This window comes from Panthera pardus, unplaced genomic scaffold, assembly GCF_024362965.1.
Source record: "Panthera pardus isolate Hobbes unplaced genomic scaffold, ASM2436296v1 HiC_scaffold_10, whole genome shotgun sequence".
NCBI classification, from domain to species: domain Eukaryota; kingdom Metazoa; phylum Chordata; class Mammalia; order Carnivora; family Felidae; genus Panthera; species Panthera pardus.
The window spans coordinates 109,637,355-109,654,473 of record NW_026526655.1 but is presented as its reverse complement, the minus strand read 5'-3'; the positions used below and the strand labels follow the sequence as shown (position 1 = coordinate 109,654,473).

General features: G+C 34.8%; 1 protein-coding gene across 2 annotated transcripts in view; it reads left to right on the top strand.

Moving 5' to 3' along the window:
* Positions 1-17,119, top strand: part of MAP3K2 (mitogen-activated protein kinase kinase kinase 2) — a 101,997-nt gene that overhangs the window by 57,114 nt on the left and 27,764 nt on the right. The window contains exons 2-8 of one of the 2 annotated variants that reach the window (XM_019469448.2): positions 50-118; positions 3,984-4,102; positions 4,736-4,776; positions 6,020-6,119; positions 12,137-12,250; positions 12,632-12,719; positions 16,861-16,991. In XM_019469448.2, coding sequence (XP_019324993.1) covers positions 112-118; positions 3,984-4,102; positions 4,736-4,776; positions 6,020-6,119; positions 12,137-12,250; positions 12,632-12,719; positions 16,861-16,991 — 600 coding nt within the window. In that variant the 5' untranslated portion in view covers positions 50-111. Of the gene's footprint in view, positions 1-49; positions 119-3,983; positions 4,103-4,735; positions 4,777-6,019; positions 6,120-10,467; positions 10,630-12,136; positions 12,251-12,631; positions 12,720-16,860; positions 16,992-17,119 lie in introns of those variants that run through there. The other variant, XM_053910011.1, reaches the window with a different exon arrangement.

Genomic DNA, 17,119 nt, shown 5'->3' with positions numbered 1-17,119 from the left:
TATATATATTTTTTAATGATTAAATGTGTTTATCTTTTTTTCTCCTCAGGCAGTAAAGAATGCTGATGGAAGAACCATTTTCCTAATTTTCAAATTGTTGAGCTGGTTGCCATGATGGGTGAGTTCAGACTAAAGGCAATTTTCATCTATAATTAAAGGATAAAATGGGGAAGAAAAATTTTTCTCTGTGTGTATGACCAAACATTTTTATAAAGAAGTTTTATGATGTAATAGACTTCTGTAATGTTTTGTATTTAATAGATTTTAGATTAAAGCACTTTTTCAGTTAACTTACATATTTGGAATGACCATTTCATGCAGGATATCCTAGTAGGGACATTCAAAATAAACTGCTAAAATGGATTGAGATTTGCTTAGAGTCTAATGGCCAGAGAGAATACTAGATAAGGAAACCTGACCTGTAAAGATTGAATAAATGCTGAAGAATGAATTGTTGTAACTACCCAACTATGTAATGTGGTATCATAATGTTAATGGCAAGGGAGGCTTTCCTAAAGTATGGGAGTGGGTTATAGGTTATTTACTTTTTTTTCCCCCTTTTCCCCTTGTTGAAGTTTCCAACGTGAGGCAAGGATTGGACAGGGAAACACTAGAAATAAATGGACCAAATGGCACCCACCCCATCCTAAATGGGAAAAAATGGACTGAGTAGTTGGAAGCTAAGTTTTTAAATCTAGACTGATCCCATTTTCTTAATTCTGACATATACTTGTTCATGTTTATCTTTGTCACATTTTTCTTATCACTTGTTTAACGAACGTTATTATTCACTCTTACATGCATATATGTGACAGTATAGGCTAAAGAGCTTAAATTTGTCAATGTTCTTTAGTGGAGGGTCTGTACATTTTCAGTGTGTCTCCTTGTGGCAAGTGTGTAAGCCGAAGCTTCACCTTCCTGCTTTTTAAATTTCTCTTCATTTCTCTTTTTGTAACCATGTGTGTAGTGCCATCATGTGGCCCAAATTCTCCGCCCAGCTTCACCTCCAGTTCCAAATTGGATATCTTTTACTGAACTCCTATCATCTTTTCATTTTGGTTGTTCTCACTTGCAGTCTGAGCTGTGTATTAATCAAATCCAGTTGTACCATCCTTCTCAAATAACACTTCACTATAGTAAGCAACAACACAAGGAATAGTCATTGCTTAAAAACTTATACAAAGGTATTCACAGAAAACTGAATATTTAAAAGTATGAATCAGGGGTGCCTGAGTGGCTCAGTCGGTTGAGTGTCCGACTTTGGCTCAGGTCATGATCAAACGGTCTGTGAGTTCGAGCCCCGCGTCGGGCTCTGTGCTGACAGCTCAGAGCCTGGAGCCTGCTTCGGATTCTGTGTCTCCCTCTGTCTGCCCCCCTGCTGCTTGCATTCTGTCTCTCGCGTTGTCTCAAACATAAACATTAAAAAAAAAAAAAAAAGATTTAAAAAAAAAAAAAAGTATGAATCATAGGTATTTGAATTTTAGATTGCGGATGTTCTCCTGTAATTATTTTACAAGCATAATGAATAAGCATAGAAGGAATCTAAACCTTTCTGATAAAAGATTTTATTGAAATTATTTCCCAAATAATTTGTTTTTGTGTTCAGGTAAATGTCTTTTCAGCATGTCAGACACCCACTGCTTCATCTGTGTGCCTTTGGTCAGACTCTGGCCTCCTCCTGTAGGCATCCTCATTGCCTGTTTGATCAACTCATGATCTTTAAGAAATTTATAACCTGTCATATCTGCCTAGTACCAACGACCACCACAGAGATTCTTGATAGAGTAAAGCAGCCTAAGAATTGTTACAAGAGTGCTTATAGTGGATGTTCACCACTTTGCATGATCTTTTGTGAATTTGTTAGTTTACATCTTGTCAGCGTCCTCAAAGTAAGTTTCTTATTGGGTACTTAGGTATATCATGTGATTCTTCTTCAAGCCGGAAAAAGAAGGAACTCAGTTAAATTGCCCTTTATTTGCATGTCATCTCACTGAGAAGTTACTTTTATTAAAATGGTCCTCCTTACTTTTTTACATCTATGATAGGAAGCCGTACTTGTTTTTTTATTTTTTACTTCTTTTATTAAAAAAATTTTTTTTCTTAACGTTTATTCATTTTTTGGGAGACAGAGACAGTGCGAACGGAAGAGGGGGAGAGAGAGACACACATAATCTGAAGCAGGCCCCAAGCTCTGAGGTGTCAGCACAGAGCCCGATGTGGGGCTCGAACTCATGAACTGTGAGATCATGACCTGAGTGAGCTGAAGTCAGATGTTTAACCAGCTGAGCCACTCAGGCACCCCCAACCTCATTTTTTTTAAACAAGGAAATTAGTATATGTAAATATGATAAGAGATTTAAGCCAGGCATCTGTTCATTTTGGTATTGTGATATTAAACATGGGAAAATATCTAAATGCAAGTGTTTAAGTTTTCTCTAATGAAGAAAATAATTAGAACATATATATGTACTTTTAACTTTTCGAGTTCTTCTCTCTCGAATACTTAAAAGTATTAAATACTTAAAAATCCAGTTAGGATTAAAGAGCTTACCTTTCTCGAGAAGGTTACATGAGAATATTTTATTCCAGTTGAGATCATTCTCAGCTTATTTTTTTCCTAAGGGCAGATTTATTTTTATCAATAAATGACATGTTCTGGCTTGGACCTGTGGACAGAACACACTTTGTGATTACATTATACCTGGCTGGCTCAGTTGCTGTTTGGCTAAGGTGACGTGATGAAATTGTATTTTACAAAGAATATTTTGTGAAGGATTATAAAATTTTCTCTAAACCTTGAATTTACTGATAAAACCTTTGGCAGCATTAATTTTAATTTTAATTTTAATTTAATATGCAAGCAGTCTCATTATAGAGCAGAATATATTGAGTATTATAAAAAAATTAATACATTAGGAAAGTCAGCTATTTTGTGTGTTTGAAAGGCTGATGAAGCCATTGAATTGCCACATTCTTTTTAATGATTTCTCTTTACAGGGTAAAGCATGTTTTAATTATTACTACTCTGAAACATAAATTATTGCTCACCAAAATGGTTACATCTTAAAATGTAATCTGTAAAAGTCCTTCAATTCCTTTATTGATTATTTGCTGATTATCATTAGTAGAATTGGTTTAATTCTAGTGATTTACTAGTGAAAATCAATTAAATTATCTCCAAACTTTCCCAGAGAGCATATAATTGGTATTACTAGGAGACTCAGACTTACAGTCTTAGAAAGAAATTTTTGATTTATTTGGAAGAAATTAAAAGTTCATGATCCTTTCACTCAGTTTTATGGATTCACCCCCCCTTTTTTTTTAAAGGAATGCATTTTTCTTACATTGTTACATTTTAAGTTGTTACTGGCTGAGATCCTTAAGCAGCCTATTAAATATAGTCTTGTTGAACTTTATGGTGAGGAAGTACTTACAAATATCAGTAGGTCATTTATTATTCACAGAATAAAGCCTTTTGTTTCTGACTTGAAATACTGATTAAAATCTCTAAAAGGAATTCTGTACTTTGAACATAAATGCCAAATAATGATGAAAGTCATTTATTTTTTCCCTACTAGCTTCAATTAAAATTTTAGCTATTCTATTGATGTTTTATTTAGGAATCACAGAAAGTAATTTGTCATGATGGGGCTGTTTTCACCCATACACTAGGATGTTACATTATTAGAAGAATCAGAATGAGTTTATCTTGCCTATAAATGTCTCATGTGTAAACATCTAGTATGATGCTAGTGCTTGAGTCTAGTGCAGTTTTAATGTTACTTGTATTCAGTTTTTAAATAATGGAAATTTTATTTCACCAAAATAATAGAAGTATAGGTATTGAAAATGTTCTAGATGCATTTTTGCGTTAAATTAACGCATTTTGCATTAAATTTCATGATCAAATTTGTGTTTGATGTCTATGATAAATACATATTGAAATTATGATTCTTTGCATCTATTATTTTAAAAATACCTAGATGATCAGCAAGCTTTGAACTCAATCATGCAAGATTTGGCTGTTCTTCATAAAGCCAGTAGACCAGCATTATCTTTACAGGAAACCAGAAAAACAAAATCGTCATCACCAAAAAAGCAGGTATTCTAATAAACACATATTTTTATTGTATGAATTATTTGCCTTGAATATCCTAATCTTATAGAGGGTTTGTTTAAAGTGTTTGTCTTTTACATTTTTGAATCAAATATTTTTTGTCATATAATTTTTCCTAATGGGTGTGCGTTTTTAAAAATGGTAGAGTTTTCATTGAATGTAGTAACTGCCCTCTAATACTGATATTTCATCCATTCTTAAAGCACTTAAGATAAACAAATTGTTTTTATTTAAAATAGTCTGTTCTGTTTACAAATGAGCATCATTTTGATTTTTGTAACTCAAATTTGTTTGAGATGTCCAACACGAAAAGTGGGAATCCAATGTTCTGTATTTCCCTCTCATAGGTTTAGCAAGGGTCTCATAGGCATGATCACTAAGAGATTTTGGTGCTCTTTGCTTTCAGTCCAGAGTCAGCAGCACAGTTCTCAACTCAGCTCTTTGACAGACATTATGAATTGATTGGAGTTCACACTGAAAATGAAACCTCCTTTCCCCCTGCTTTTTTTTTTTAAATGAGTGACTAAGGGGAAAAAAAAATGAGTGACTAAGAAAAAACTATCTAGAAATTGTAGAAATTTTATCTGATCTCTGAAATGATTTATCATTTCATTACAGAATGATGTGCGAGTCAAATTTGAACACAGAGGGGAGAAAAGGTAAGCAAAGAAACACTATATGCCAGTTTATTGATTTAATCAAATAAGTCATAAAAACCATTAAAAGTTTTTTCTGGACTTTAGTGAAAGTTGATGGCTTACAAATTGAGAATGGAATAGTCCTTTGGTAATGTGTAACATGTACTTAGACTTATAATAGAGTGTCAAAATTTAGGCTAAAGTTTAGTAACAATTATTAATGTTTTTATTTTAGGAAATAAAAAAATCTTGGATAATACAGCCTTTAAATATTACTATTTCCTTTTATTTTTACTCAGTGGAAATCAAGTATATTTCTCCTTATCATAATTGTATTGTCCCTTCAGATATTATATAAAGCTTATGTACATGGATTTAACATTCATAATTTTGATTATTCTCAAGAGACCTCAGTCATATGACGTATATTTGATTAGTAACATTGAGGAAGATGATTGGAATGGTGGCTGTAAATTAATTAGCAGAGGGATAAGCCTAGCCTTCCATTGGGTATCTGTATCTTAGTGCAGTGGTAGAGGTGGTGGTGGTGGTGGTGGTGGTGGTTGACAACAAAATTGTTAACAAGGCCTAATAGGAGATAGAGAAGATGGGATTTCACCTCTGTTATTGGTGTCTCATTAAATCCAGTTAGTGAAAAAGCATCCATTTTAAGGGCTTTAAACAGGCTCATGAGTCATATAACCTGAAGATGTAAAAATGTTTTATACAGAGATGTCAACAAAATTGGATATACCACATATACCATCCACTTGTCCAACGTGCTTTTTTTCCTATTATTCTTTTATGGATATTTTCTCAATTCTTTCCATTCATTGAGCATTATTTATTAAGTACTGTAAGTATTGGACCATAAAGGAATAAAGTGAGCAGAACAAACATGGTCCCTCCCGCATACTCCAGTCTAATATAGTAATTTCCAAGCTTAGGTGCTTGCTCCCAGGGTCAGCATAGGCTAATCTTTTGAGACATAGGAAGAAAATACTAGAATTAAAAATTTTTAATTTTATAAAAATACTTATTTTGGGGATATGCTTACATGATATATAGGTCCTCAGAAATGTTGAGTTGATAAAGGTACAGAAATCAAAATTTGAATCTCCAAAGAACAAACAACTTTATTCTTTTAATAGTTTTGTTGCATTCCATTATACAGAGGTCACATAGTTAAGTTTAATTTTAATCACTTTTTTCAGTGAACATTTTACAGCTGCTCTTTAATAATCTTAAAATTCTGTCCACATAGAATCCTTCAGTTCCCCAGACCAGTTAAACTGGAAGATCTGAGATCTAAGGCTAAAACTGCCTTTGGACAGTCTATGGATCTCCATTATACCAACAATGAGGTAAACATGTACAGTTTAACTTTCAATAGCTCTTATTTTGGAAAGTAGTATGTTCATTTAAGAGATTGTTTTAGGAATATTTATTTAGAAATTGATAAGGATATGGTATGCTAGAGAAACAAAACACGTAAATTTGTAAATTTTAACTAACTGAACTGTGTGTTTTCCATTGTGGAAAGATTTAAAGACACTACTGTGCAAGTAATTGAATGAGAACATATTGAGGGAGGAAACATACGTATTACTTAGAAGTTTGCTGCTTATTTATGTTTTATTTTCACTCTGTGTACTTTTTTTTTTTTAAATTATCCTCAAGTTAACATACAGTATAGTGTTGGCTTCAGGAGTAGTAGAATTCAGTGATTCATCTCTTACATATGACACCCAGTGCTTAATCCTGAAGAGTGCCTTCCTTAATGCCCCCATCACCCATTTAACCCACTCCTCCCAACGCTCAGTTTGTTCTCTGTATTTAAGTCTCTTATGGTTTGTGTCCCTCTCCTATTTTTATCTTCTTTTTCCTTCTCTTCCCCTATGTTCATTGTTAAATTTTCTCAAATTCCACAATGAGTGGAATAGCTATAAACATTGAGGTACATGTGCCCCCTCAAGTCAACATTTTTGTATCTTTTAGATAAATTCCTAGTAGTGCAATTGTTGGGTTGTAGGGTAGTTCTGTTTTTAATTTTTTGAGGAACCTCCACACTTTTCCAGAGTGGCTGTAACAATTTGCATTCCCACCAACAGTGCAATAGGGTTCCTCTTTCTCCACATCCTCGCCAACATTTGTTGTTTCCTGAGTTGTTAATTTTAGCCATTCTGACAGGTTTGAGGTGGTATCTCATTGTGGTTTTGGTTTGCCTTTTCCTGATGAAGAGCGATGTTGAGTATCTTTTCATGTGTCTGTTTGCCATCTGGATGTCTTCTTTGGAAAATGTGTACACTCTACGTTTTAATGAACTGTCTTTTTTTCTCATACTCTACATTTGGGTGTATAGACAATAGAGCTTTGGTAGTCAGACAGTTTAGCTAAAACTTTAAAGGATTATTTTCAAGTTGCTTAGGACATGATTAGACCATTATGTTTGTGTGTCAGTACATGTGGTTTTAAGGGCTTCATCTGGCACTGAGGAGCTCTGTGTTCTGGACCACCCCCCTTTTTTTAATGTTTATTTATTTTTGAGAGAGAGAGACAGAGAGACAGAGCACAAGCAGGGGAAGGCAGAAAGAGAGGGAGACAAAGAATGTGAAGCAGGCTCCATCCAGGCTCTGAGCTGTCAGCACAGAGCCCGATGCAGGGCTCAAACCCGTGAACTGTGAGATCACGACCTGAGCCGAAGTCGGACACTTAACTGACTGAACCATCCAGTCGCCCCTGGAAAATCCCCCTTTGAACCTTCTTAAAATTCAGATTGGATTAGATAATCCCTGAGGTTTCTTTAAGACCCTATGCAATCTCAAGATTTTGAATCTTAAAAATTTCAGGGACAATTTAATTGGTTAATTTGTTGTTTTCTCAGAAAATACTTGCTGAATTTGCCAGGCATAATGCCATGATTCATGAATTGCAGTGCTTCATGGAGTTTATAGGCTTGTGTTTGTGGTAGAAGCAGACAACTAAATAATGAGTTGTTCAAATATATTAAGTTCTCTGAAGGACAGGCATAAAATATCATGAAAAACAATGAAGGCAAGGGCAGGCAGTACCTGTTCTGTTTAGATGGTACTAAGGAAGAACTAAGGTGGTAATATTTAATTACTGTCACTTGAAGTATGAAAAGCCAAACTTGCAAAAAGTTTGAGGGCAAGAACATTCTTGGTAGAGAGCCATTGAGAAGCATACCTACAGAGATCCTAAGATGGAAAAGACTAGTTATGTTTCAGGAATAGGAAAGTGCTAGTGCGAATGGAGTAATGGTGGAGAGCTTACTAAAAATTAACTTGAGAGAACATGTAAAAGTGCTTTGCAAATGTTAAAACATTGAGCAAATAAAAATATTTGAAAATACTAGATTTTCAAATGAGTCATTATTAATTTAAAACAAAAACTATGTTAATGTAGTTTGTCTAAAGAAACCACTTACAACTGAATGCAGAACATATTTTGAGAAAGCAAAAATCCATATTCAAACAAGTAGTATCCCTGAACAAAGTGATGAGTATCATGCTATAGTAATACCTTAATATTTTATTTTTTAATAATTTTTGGGTTTTCATTTAGCCACGAACACCTCTTGTTGCCTGGCCCTGTCTTGGCACTTACTATTTCTCTTTGTGCCAGCCTGATTTCCACCTGCCAGTCTGAGGGCTTTTTAGAGGTACAGCCATAGGGTCTAGGCAGAAATACAGATAGGGGTACCAGGGGGTGATGGGAGAATGAGACTCAAGGATGGTGTGGGAGGTGGGGATAGGTAGGTTCCACTTAACAACAATGGTAACTTGCTGGATAACACATCCTTTATAGGCCCCTTTCCTGTCTTCCCCATTCCTCTGTACCAGTGTTTCCTGGTACATTTTCCCACATACAAAGGCTTGAACTTGAGTCTTTATTTCGTGGTATGATTTTAGGGGAATCCAGATATATCTTTGTTTTTGATTTTAGGGGAATCCTGATATACCTTTGTTTTTGTTTGAACTAAAATTGTATGATGGAAAGCTTTCAAATGCCAAGATACATTAAGTCTACAATATTGTCTTGGTCTAGCAGTCTAGTAGGTCTATCAAGAAAAATGAGGTCAGTTTGACATAATTGGCTCATATTGTACCTGTTCTAGGTCCTAGAATTGCTGTTTCATCCCCCTGAGTTCTCCAATTTGTTTATATAATTTTTTCTAGAGTTTTCTTAAGGATTGACACCAAGCTAATCTGTAGTTTCAAGAACCTTCTCCCTTTTTCTAAAAGTTGGAAAATTTCTCCCATTTTCAGTTTCTTTTTCTCATGCTTTCTGAGGATTTCTGTGAGTGGTTCTGCCATTATATCTGGGTGGCCTCTTGGCAGGAATGTGGTAGAAGAGACATTAAGTAGGGTAAGATCACGTTGTTTAAAATTTCTCACAACTAAGAGATTCTTTTGAGACTGTGATTCTGTGAGTTAACCATGTCCTGATTCACATCATGACAAACCCAATGCATGCCCCTCAATACTGAGGGTACTAGGGAAAAGCTTATAAGGTCTATTAGTTTTGTGGACGTATGGACAAGCAAAAAACTCATTTATACTGCTTGTTATTCCAGTTCTATAGATATTTTTTTTCTAGTATAAATCCCTGTGTTCTAAAAGAACCATTATTCTGTAAACTTCTAGTTTGCCAGACTCAAAACAATGAGATTTAAGCTGTGATTGGTTGGCTCTGTTAGTTGGGCTCCTCTTTATCTAATAGTGTCAAGCATGTGTGTTGTCATGTGTGTGTGTGTGTGTGTGTGTGTGTATTGCCACGGGAGATAGATGTGAAGGTGTGCAGGCAAGGAAAGTGGATTTTCTAAGATCTTTCTCTCTCTCTTTTTTAAGTGTTTATTTTGAGAAAGTGCTGTGGAGGGGCAGAAAGAGAGAGTAGAGAGAGAATCCCAAGCAGGCTGTGCGCTGCCAGTGCAGAGCCTGATGAGGGGCTCGATCTTGAACAAACCATGAGATCATGATCTGAGTTGAAATCAAGAGGCGGAAGCTTAACCAGCTGAGCCACCCATGTGCCCCAGATCTTTCCCATTTTAGATGGTTAGAGGAAGAAAACCTTTCTATGGACTATTATCATGTGTCACTGTGCAAAGTCAGGCAAATAAATCACTTCTTTTAAATTTAGGTTCTATTGCATGGGCTTCAGGACCTAATTTTGAGTTTTTGGGAAGGATTTACATTAACCCACAACTGATGTATCAGTATTAAGACAGAGGGAAGTAGATTTCATGACTGAGGCTGAAATGAATTCACTAAGCAGGAAAACATTGTGTAATGTATTTAATATAATTTAGATAAGCTGGGATTTGTTATTAACTCTTAGTCCTCATTTTAAAATTGGTAATAGGTGACTTTAGAACATACAAGGGATCACATGAGAACCATAGGCAGTAGCCCAAGCTGCCAATATATATACTCCTCCACAATGCCCAGATTTCACATTAGTAAACTGAAGAACAACAAAATCATTTATGTTAATATTTTGTTATTGTGATTTAAACTAGTGTCTTTTCTCCCCAGAAGCAACAGTGTCTTGGAGAAGTAAGCGATCCAATTATCAATAAATGTATAGTAAAAGTAAATATTCAGGTTTTCCCCTCAAATGAAAAACTGGAAAAAAAAATCATCTTTGCTTTAAAATGTTTTCTAGTGCTTAAAATATAATTAAAAAGAATACAAAAGATAGGAACAAGATGTACCAATATGGTTCATAATCAATAGGAAAATAAAAGGATATTCTTTTTCATTTATGCTTATTCTGTGATACCAAACAGTTAATATTCTTTTTTTATTAGAAAAAAAAATTCTCATAGAGGAAAAAAAGGCCTGGTTATAGTAGGTAAGTTGGAATAGTACAAAACTACTAAAGTAGCTACAAACAGATATTGGGAATATAATTTCAAGTACCTATTAAGTAAATTTAAGCGGATTGTACGGTGGAAATCACGTTAGTCTGGAATCCACATTATTTGTGTTTGGAAGCCTTTATTAAAACAATGGCTTTTTTCCATAAAGAAATCTGCAGAGAGTGCACACCATGTCAGCTTGTGGGTTTGGGTACAGATGATGCTTTTGCCATATGATATGCATTAAACAGTATTTACCAAGTAGTTGCCATGCATTCTCTGTGTCAGTTATTAGTGCCTCTGTCCTCAAGGCATTCATACTGTAGAGGACCCCAAACTAACTAGGCCTTTACATTTGAATGGCTTCTATACTGTACTTAATTAGAGCAAGGTAACAAGTGTGCAATAGGTTCATTTATTTTTATTCTGTCCTTTCAGTGAAATGGAATATACTTTGAAGATTATTGACAGTTGTCCTAAGCGATTAAGTTTACATTTTTTTTTTTTAATTTTTTTTTTTTTAACATTTATTTATTTTTGAGACAGAGAGAGACAGAGCATGAACGGGGGAGGGTCAGAGAGAGAGGGAGACACAGAATCGGAAGCAGGCTCCAGGCTCTGAGCCATCAGCCCAGAGCCCGACACGGGGCTCGAACTCCCGGACCGTGAGATCGTGACCTGAGCCGAAGTCGGCCGCTCAACCGACTGAGCCACCCAGGCGCCCCAGTTTACATTTTTTTTAAAAAAGAAAAGAGTATTTGATTTTCTTAAGTTGTGTGAATCATGCTTTCTCATAGACCTTTCAGAGGCTTTTTGTCCTTTATAATGTCTGATCCATAAGAGGATCCAATCTGCTAATGAAAGCAGATTTCCACATTTAGAGTTTACTATGGATGGCTGACCCATTTAGCTGATTTATTGCTGGTGTAGTCACCAGGATCAGAGGGAGCCCAAGGTGGACTGTAGATTGCAGGTACATTGTTAGTGGTCCCTCCATGGCAGCTGCTACAGATGCTCATTGTGTTTGGGATGGTGATACTCACTGTAGGTATGCAAATCTGGAGAATGCAAATCCGTGGTAGTATGACTATAGAGAAAAACCTGAGAGTTTCATCAATGCAGATGAAGGATAGTATTGTATGTAGTTTTTGTGTGTGCTCCTTAATGCTGTTTTGGGGTAAAGATACTATACTTTACATTTTGCAACATTATGGAAATATCCTAGAAAATTAATCTTTAACCTTTAAATGTGTTTTTTAGAAGAATTTAATGATGATTAAAGCAAAAAAATTTTTTGTCCATATTCAGTCTTATGATTTTAGTGGTGGCAGGATGGGAAGAGTGAAACAATTTAGATACATCTATTCATTCAGAATTTCATTATACTGACAAAGAGCCAGGGTATTTTGAAATTTATAATTCCATAGTAATGAAGATGGTCCTGAAAGGACTTCACCCGGTGAGATGGTTGCATGATTCATTATGTTCCCTTCTGTTCAGTTGGTAATTCCATTAACTACCCAAGATGACTTGGACAAAGCTGTGGAGCTGCTGGATCGTAGTATTCATATGAAGAGCCTCAAGATATTACTTGTAATAAACGGAAGTACACAGGTACGCATCGAGACATCTTTCAGTAAGGATTATAGGATTTGTGCCTGTGAAATATGAAACATAGTTACATTCTATAATCATTGATATATTTTCAATATAATGAAATGTAAACTTACATAATGTAATTGCTATAGTTTTATATCCTTGCTCCTCAAAACCATGTAGCCAAAATTATAAGTAAGTATAATATACTGTACATATGGAACTAATAGAAGTACTGAGAACTTGGGAAAATTTATGCTGGAAATAAAGTTTCAAAGAATAGATTTGATAAGACCTACAAACAGTGTAGAATATCTAGGTTGTATTTGGTGGGGGAAAGGATTCTGTTTAAAGCCCCAAAAGGGGAAGAATAGTATTAATCATCCCCTTTCCTTATAGGCTGCTAATTTAGAACCATTGCCATCACTAGAAGATTTGGATAACACAGTATTTGGAGCAGAGAGAAAAAAACGGCTTTCTATAATAGGTAAGAATGATAGTGTCCGAACCATAAAATGGACAATTTCTCAGTTTCTTCTTCATCCTTTAATGTAGGCCAGCACCTAAACATAACCCTGATAAATAGCAGCCTGTCCCTGTACTCTGTAATTTTTCCCAGGTACCTGTGTTCTAGTTTCTTATGTCCCTTCAAAAGTTACATCAAGTGTTGTAAGATTAGCAATCTCAAGCTTAAATATTTTTTCTTTATATACTTAGGATATTTTAATATTTAACAAATTTAAATAAAACCTCTAGTTATTTTAATTATAAAAATAACCAGAGAGAAGAAATTAAAAGAAGTAATTCCAATATATTAAAATTAATGGATGGACTAAGTTCATAAGCCTTTCTCTAAGTTTTAGTTATTGCAGTACTATCAAATGCAGTGCTAAGAGTTTCCAGATTGTTTTTTTTTTAGTATTCATTATTCATCATTAATAATAGACTATTAAAATTAAGCTTGTGGTACAAAGCAGAATGGATCCCGTGTGCTGTTTGAAGGAGGCCTATTAGAGAGGCAAGGGTGAGGCAGAGGTGCTCTGAACTCCCCAGTTCTGTGGATCTCCTTCAGGTAGCATAAAACATTAATAATCTGCATTTTTATATGATAAAAGCATTACATTGCTCAAAAACCACTGGTATAAATATATTTTAACAGGGCAGTGAATGTGACAACATGAAAACATATGTGAGGTATGGACTTGAAAGGGAAAAGTAGAGGAGGAAGTGAAACAGATGAATGGAGAGGGAGGAAGCAGGAGGGTGGGACAAAATGAGAGATATGGTTGGGACTCCAAGACTGGTAACAGAAAAGGATTGTTAATAACACAAGAAGAGATTAAATTGGCATATGGGCCAACCCCCATATATCCGTTAGTGATCTTTTGTTTTGGCCCCCCAGAAGAAGCTACTTAACTACTTCCTTCTAAGTATCTGTCTTACATAAGTCCTACTTTTGGTTTCAGAAATGCTGGAAATGTGAGCAGCAGCGATGATATACAAGCAAAATAGAAATTGTTTATCTTTATTCAGATATATTTTTATATGGTTTAGAATTTGGGTGAAGGAACATTAGGAATACCTGAATTCAGATTCCATCTCTCTAACTTGAGACCAATAATGTTCTTCTCATCTTTAAATCATGGGATTCTTGTGGCAATAGGTTGAGAAAACACTTTTAAAGAACATTTTGCTTTTCAAACTAGAAAACATGACTGTTATTAAACCTACATTTCTTTCTTCATTCCCTTTTCTTATCACATTACAGTATGTATCATTTTAAAGTAAAAATTGCCAGTCACTGTAGTTGCATTAGAACAAGCTGAATGCTCTACTTAAATTAACATTTTAAGTTCATTTTGAATTAAAACTCTACTGAGTACCTCAATCTTGTCCTACTAGTAAATATTCTTATTTGAGTTCAGTGCTAGCATAAGAAGAAGCTGGAAATTATAATGTAGAAAATTGTTGGTTTTTATTGGTACCTCTTTAAACCTAGAATAGCTTTGATAGATATGACCACCATCTTTTTTCCTTATTTATTGATAATTATTCTCTTTAATTATTTTCATAAAAGATAGCTAGAGGAAAAACTACCTTTGGGATGAGTATATTCTAGTGTGGAGGTCTCAACCAAGAGTGTGTTGGCATACCCATTACCAATAAAAGTTAAGAAAAAAGGGTTTTCTTTGGGTATAAATACCCAGTAGTGGAATTACTGGGTCATATGGTAGTTCTGTTTTTAATTTTTTTGCTGGACCTCCATACTGTTTCCAAGGTATCAATTTACATTTCCACTGACAGTTGATGAGGGTTCCTTTTTCTCCACATCCTCATCAATACCTCTTGTTTCTTAGGTTGTTGATTTAGCCATTCTGACAGGTATAAGGTAGTATGTCATCATGGTTTGATTTTCATTTCCCTGGTCATGAGTGATGTTGAGCATCTTTTCAGTGTCTGCTGGTAAAATGAAATTCAAAGAAATTTGAAGAAAAGCTAATTCAAAACAATATATGCATCCCTATGTTTATTATACTAGTATTTACAAAGCCAAGATATGGCTGCAACCTAAGTGTCCATGGATAGATAAAGGATAAAGAAGATGTGGATATGTATATATAGAGTGCTGTATTACTCAGCCACCAAAAAGAATGAGATCACGCCATTTGTGAGAACACAGTGGACCTAGAGGGTGTTACGTTAAGTGAAATAACTTAGAGAAAGATACCATATGATTTCATTTATATGTAGAATCTGAAAAGCAGAGCAAATGAATAAACAAAAAACCAGACTCTTAAATACAGAGAACAAACTGGTGATTGTCAGGGGATTGAGAGGGTGGCCAAATAGGTGAAGGGGATTAAGAGGCACAAACTTGCAGTTATAAAATAGATAAGTCATGGAGATGAAAAGCCCAGTATGGAGAATATAGTCAATAATATTGTAATAATATATGGTGACAGATACTGACTATACTTAGAGTGGTGAGCATGAGAACTGTCAGATCATTATGTTGTACACCTGAAACTGTTACAACATTGTGTGTCAAGTAGACTTTAATAAAAATAAATAAATAAAAAGAAAAATGAATTATCTAGTAAGGAGATGAAGAGACTTTCATAGCATTTTTTTCTTCCCTATCTCCTTTTAGTAATGAGTATATTGATCTTTTATAAACAAGAGTATATGGAAGGAGTAAAAATATTAGGGATAATGTCATTGTACCTATTACAAAGCCTAAATAACCCTTGGCTCAAAGTTCAGTTACTGATTATTTTAGAGTCAAGCAGAGAGTTATCTGTTCTGTTCAAATCTTTTGGTAATCACTTTGTTCTTTTTCTCCCTATCTCCTTGCTCACAAATGCTAGCATATACTTACAGTGACCCCTTTTTATAAGGCAAAGCCTTTTGCTTTCAATCTGACCAAAACTTAAATGCCCACATGACCTCCCCATATCTTTTTTTTTAATAGTTTAATTTCAGAATATTTGGAGGAAACGAGAGCTGTGTTAATAAACATAGCATTATTTCTATAAAACCAGGTAAAAATAAAATGGATTATTGTCTCATAAGAAATGATGTGATTAACTAGGTGAACTATATTAGATTTTCTGCTTTTCTGAATTATGAAGAAATTTAAATGCCAGGAATATGGCTTGTGATAAAACCTAATTTTAAAGTACCTGAGAATAAAATTCAGGATTCTAATTTGAAAATACTCTAATATGGCCTAAGTGACTTAAGAAGTAATCTCACTTTAGGGTTTTAAAGATTAAGGAGAGGGAATGGAAAGAACATTATGGAACCAGATGTGCCTAGCACATACTCAGTGTGAATAATTTTATCATTACAACACCCTTGCAGAGGAGGGATTTTGTCTTTTTTTTTTTTTTCTTTGTTTACCTTAAGTGCTGGCTTTATTCAGTTCTTTAACCTATTTTTAAAATTCAAGTATAATTAACATACAGTGTTAGGTTAGTTTCAGGTGTATGATAGAATGATTCAGCAGTTCTCTGTGTTTCTTAGTGCTCATGAAGATAAGTGTACTCTTGACCCTCTTCACCTATTTCACCCATCCCTCTGCCCACCTCCCCTATGGCAACCACCAGTCTGTTCCCTAAGAGAGGAGGGATTTAGTCTTATGTTGACAGATGAGGAACCAGGTTTGTGGGGGTTGGATAATTTTACCAAAGACAATACAGTTGGTAAATAACTAGAACTGAGATTTTAAACTGAGGTATAAAGTCCACATTCTTTCCACGACATTATGATGCCTTCCATAAGTTATGTTAAAGGGTAACATCTATCTAGGTACAAGTGACCCTTGGAAGTTCAGAAGCAATGGCATCTAAAAATCTTTATTATCAGCCCCATAGCGCAGTTGTCAGCAGTTAGAAGAACATACCATCTAATAAGAATAAATGAATATTACAGTGAGGTTAATAATTATAATAGGGTGGGAGTTTAGAAAGGTATAAAACATTTGAAGATTTATAGAAATGAATGTTCTTGTAAGTTTTAAAAACTGGATTTCAGTAGTTACTGAAATCCTGTATTTATATTTAATTGAAACAAAAATTAGTTCCCAGTTGATATTTATAAAATCATGTAACTTTTTTTCCTTTGAGGTCCCACTAGTAGGGATAGAAGCTCCCCTCCCCCAGGATACATTCCAGATGAATTACACCAGGTTGCCCGGAATGGGTCATTCACCAGTATCAACAGTGAAGGAGAATTCATTCCAGAGAGCATGGACCAAGTAAGCAAAAGTTGGATGTGGTTTGTCATTTCACTTAAAGGGATGTTGTCAGGATTTGTGTGGTTTGGCAGGTATCCTCTGTGTGTGTGTGTGTGTGTGTGTGTGTGTGTGTGTGTGTGTGTGTGAAA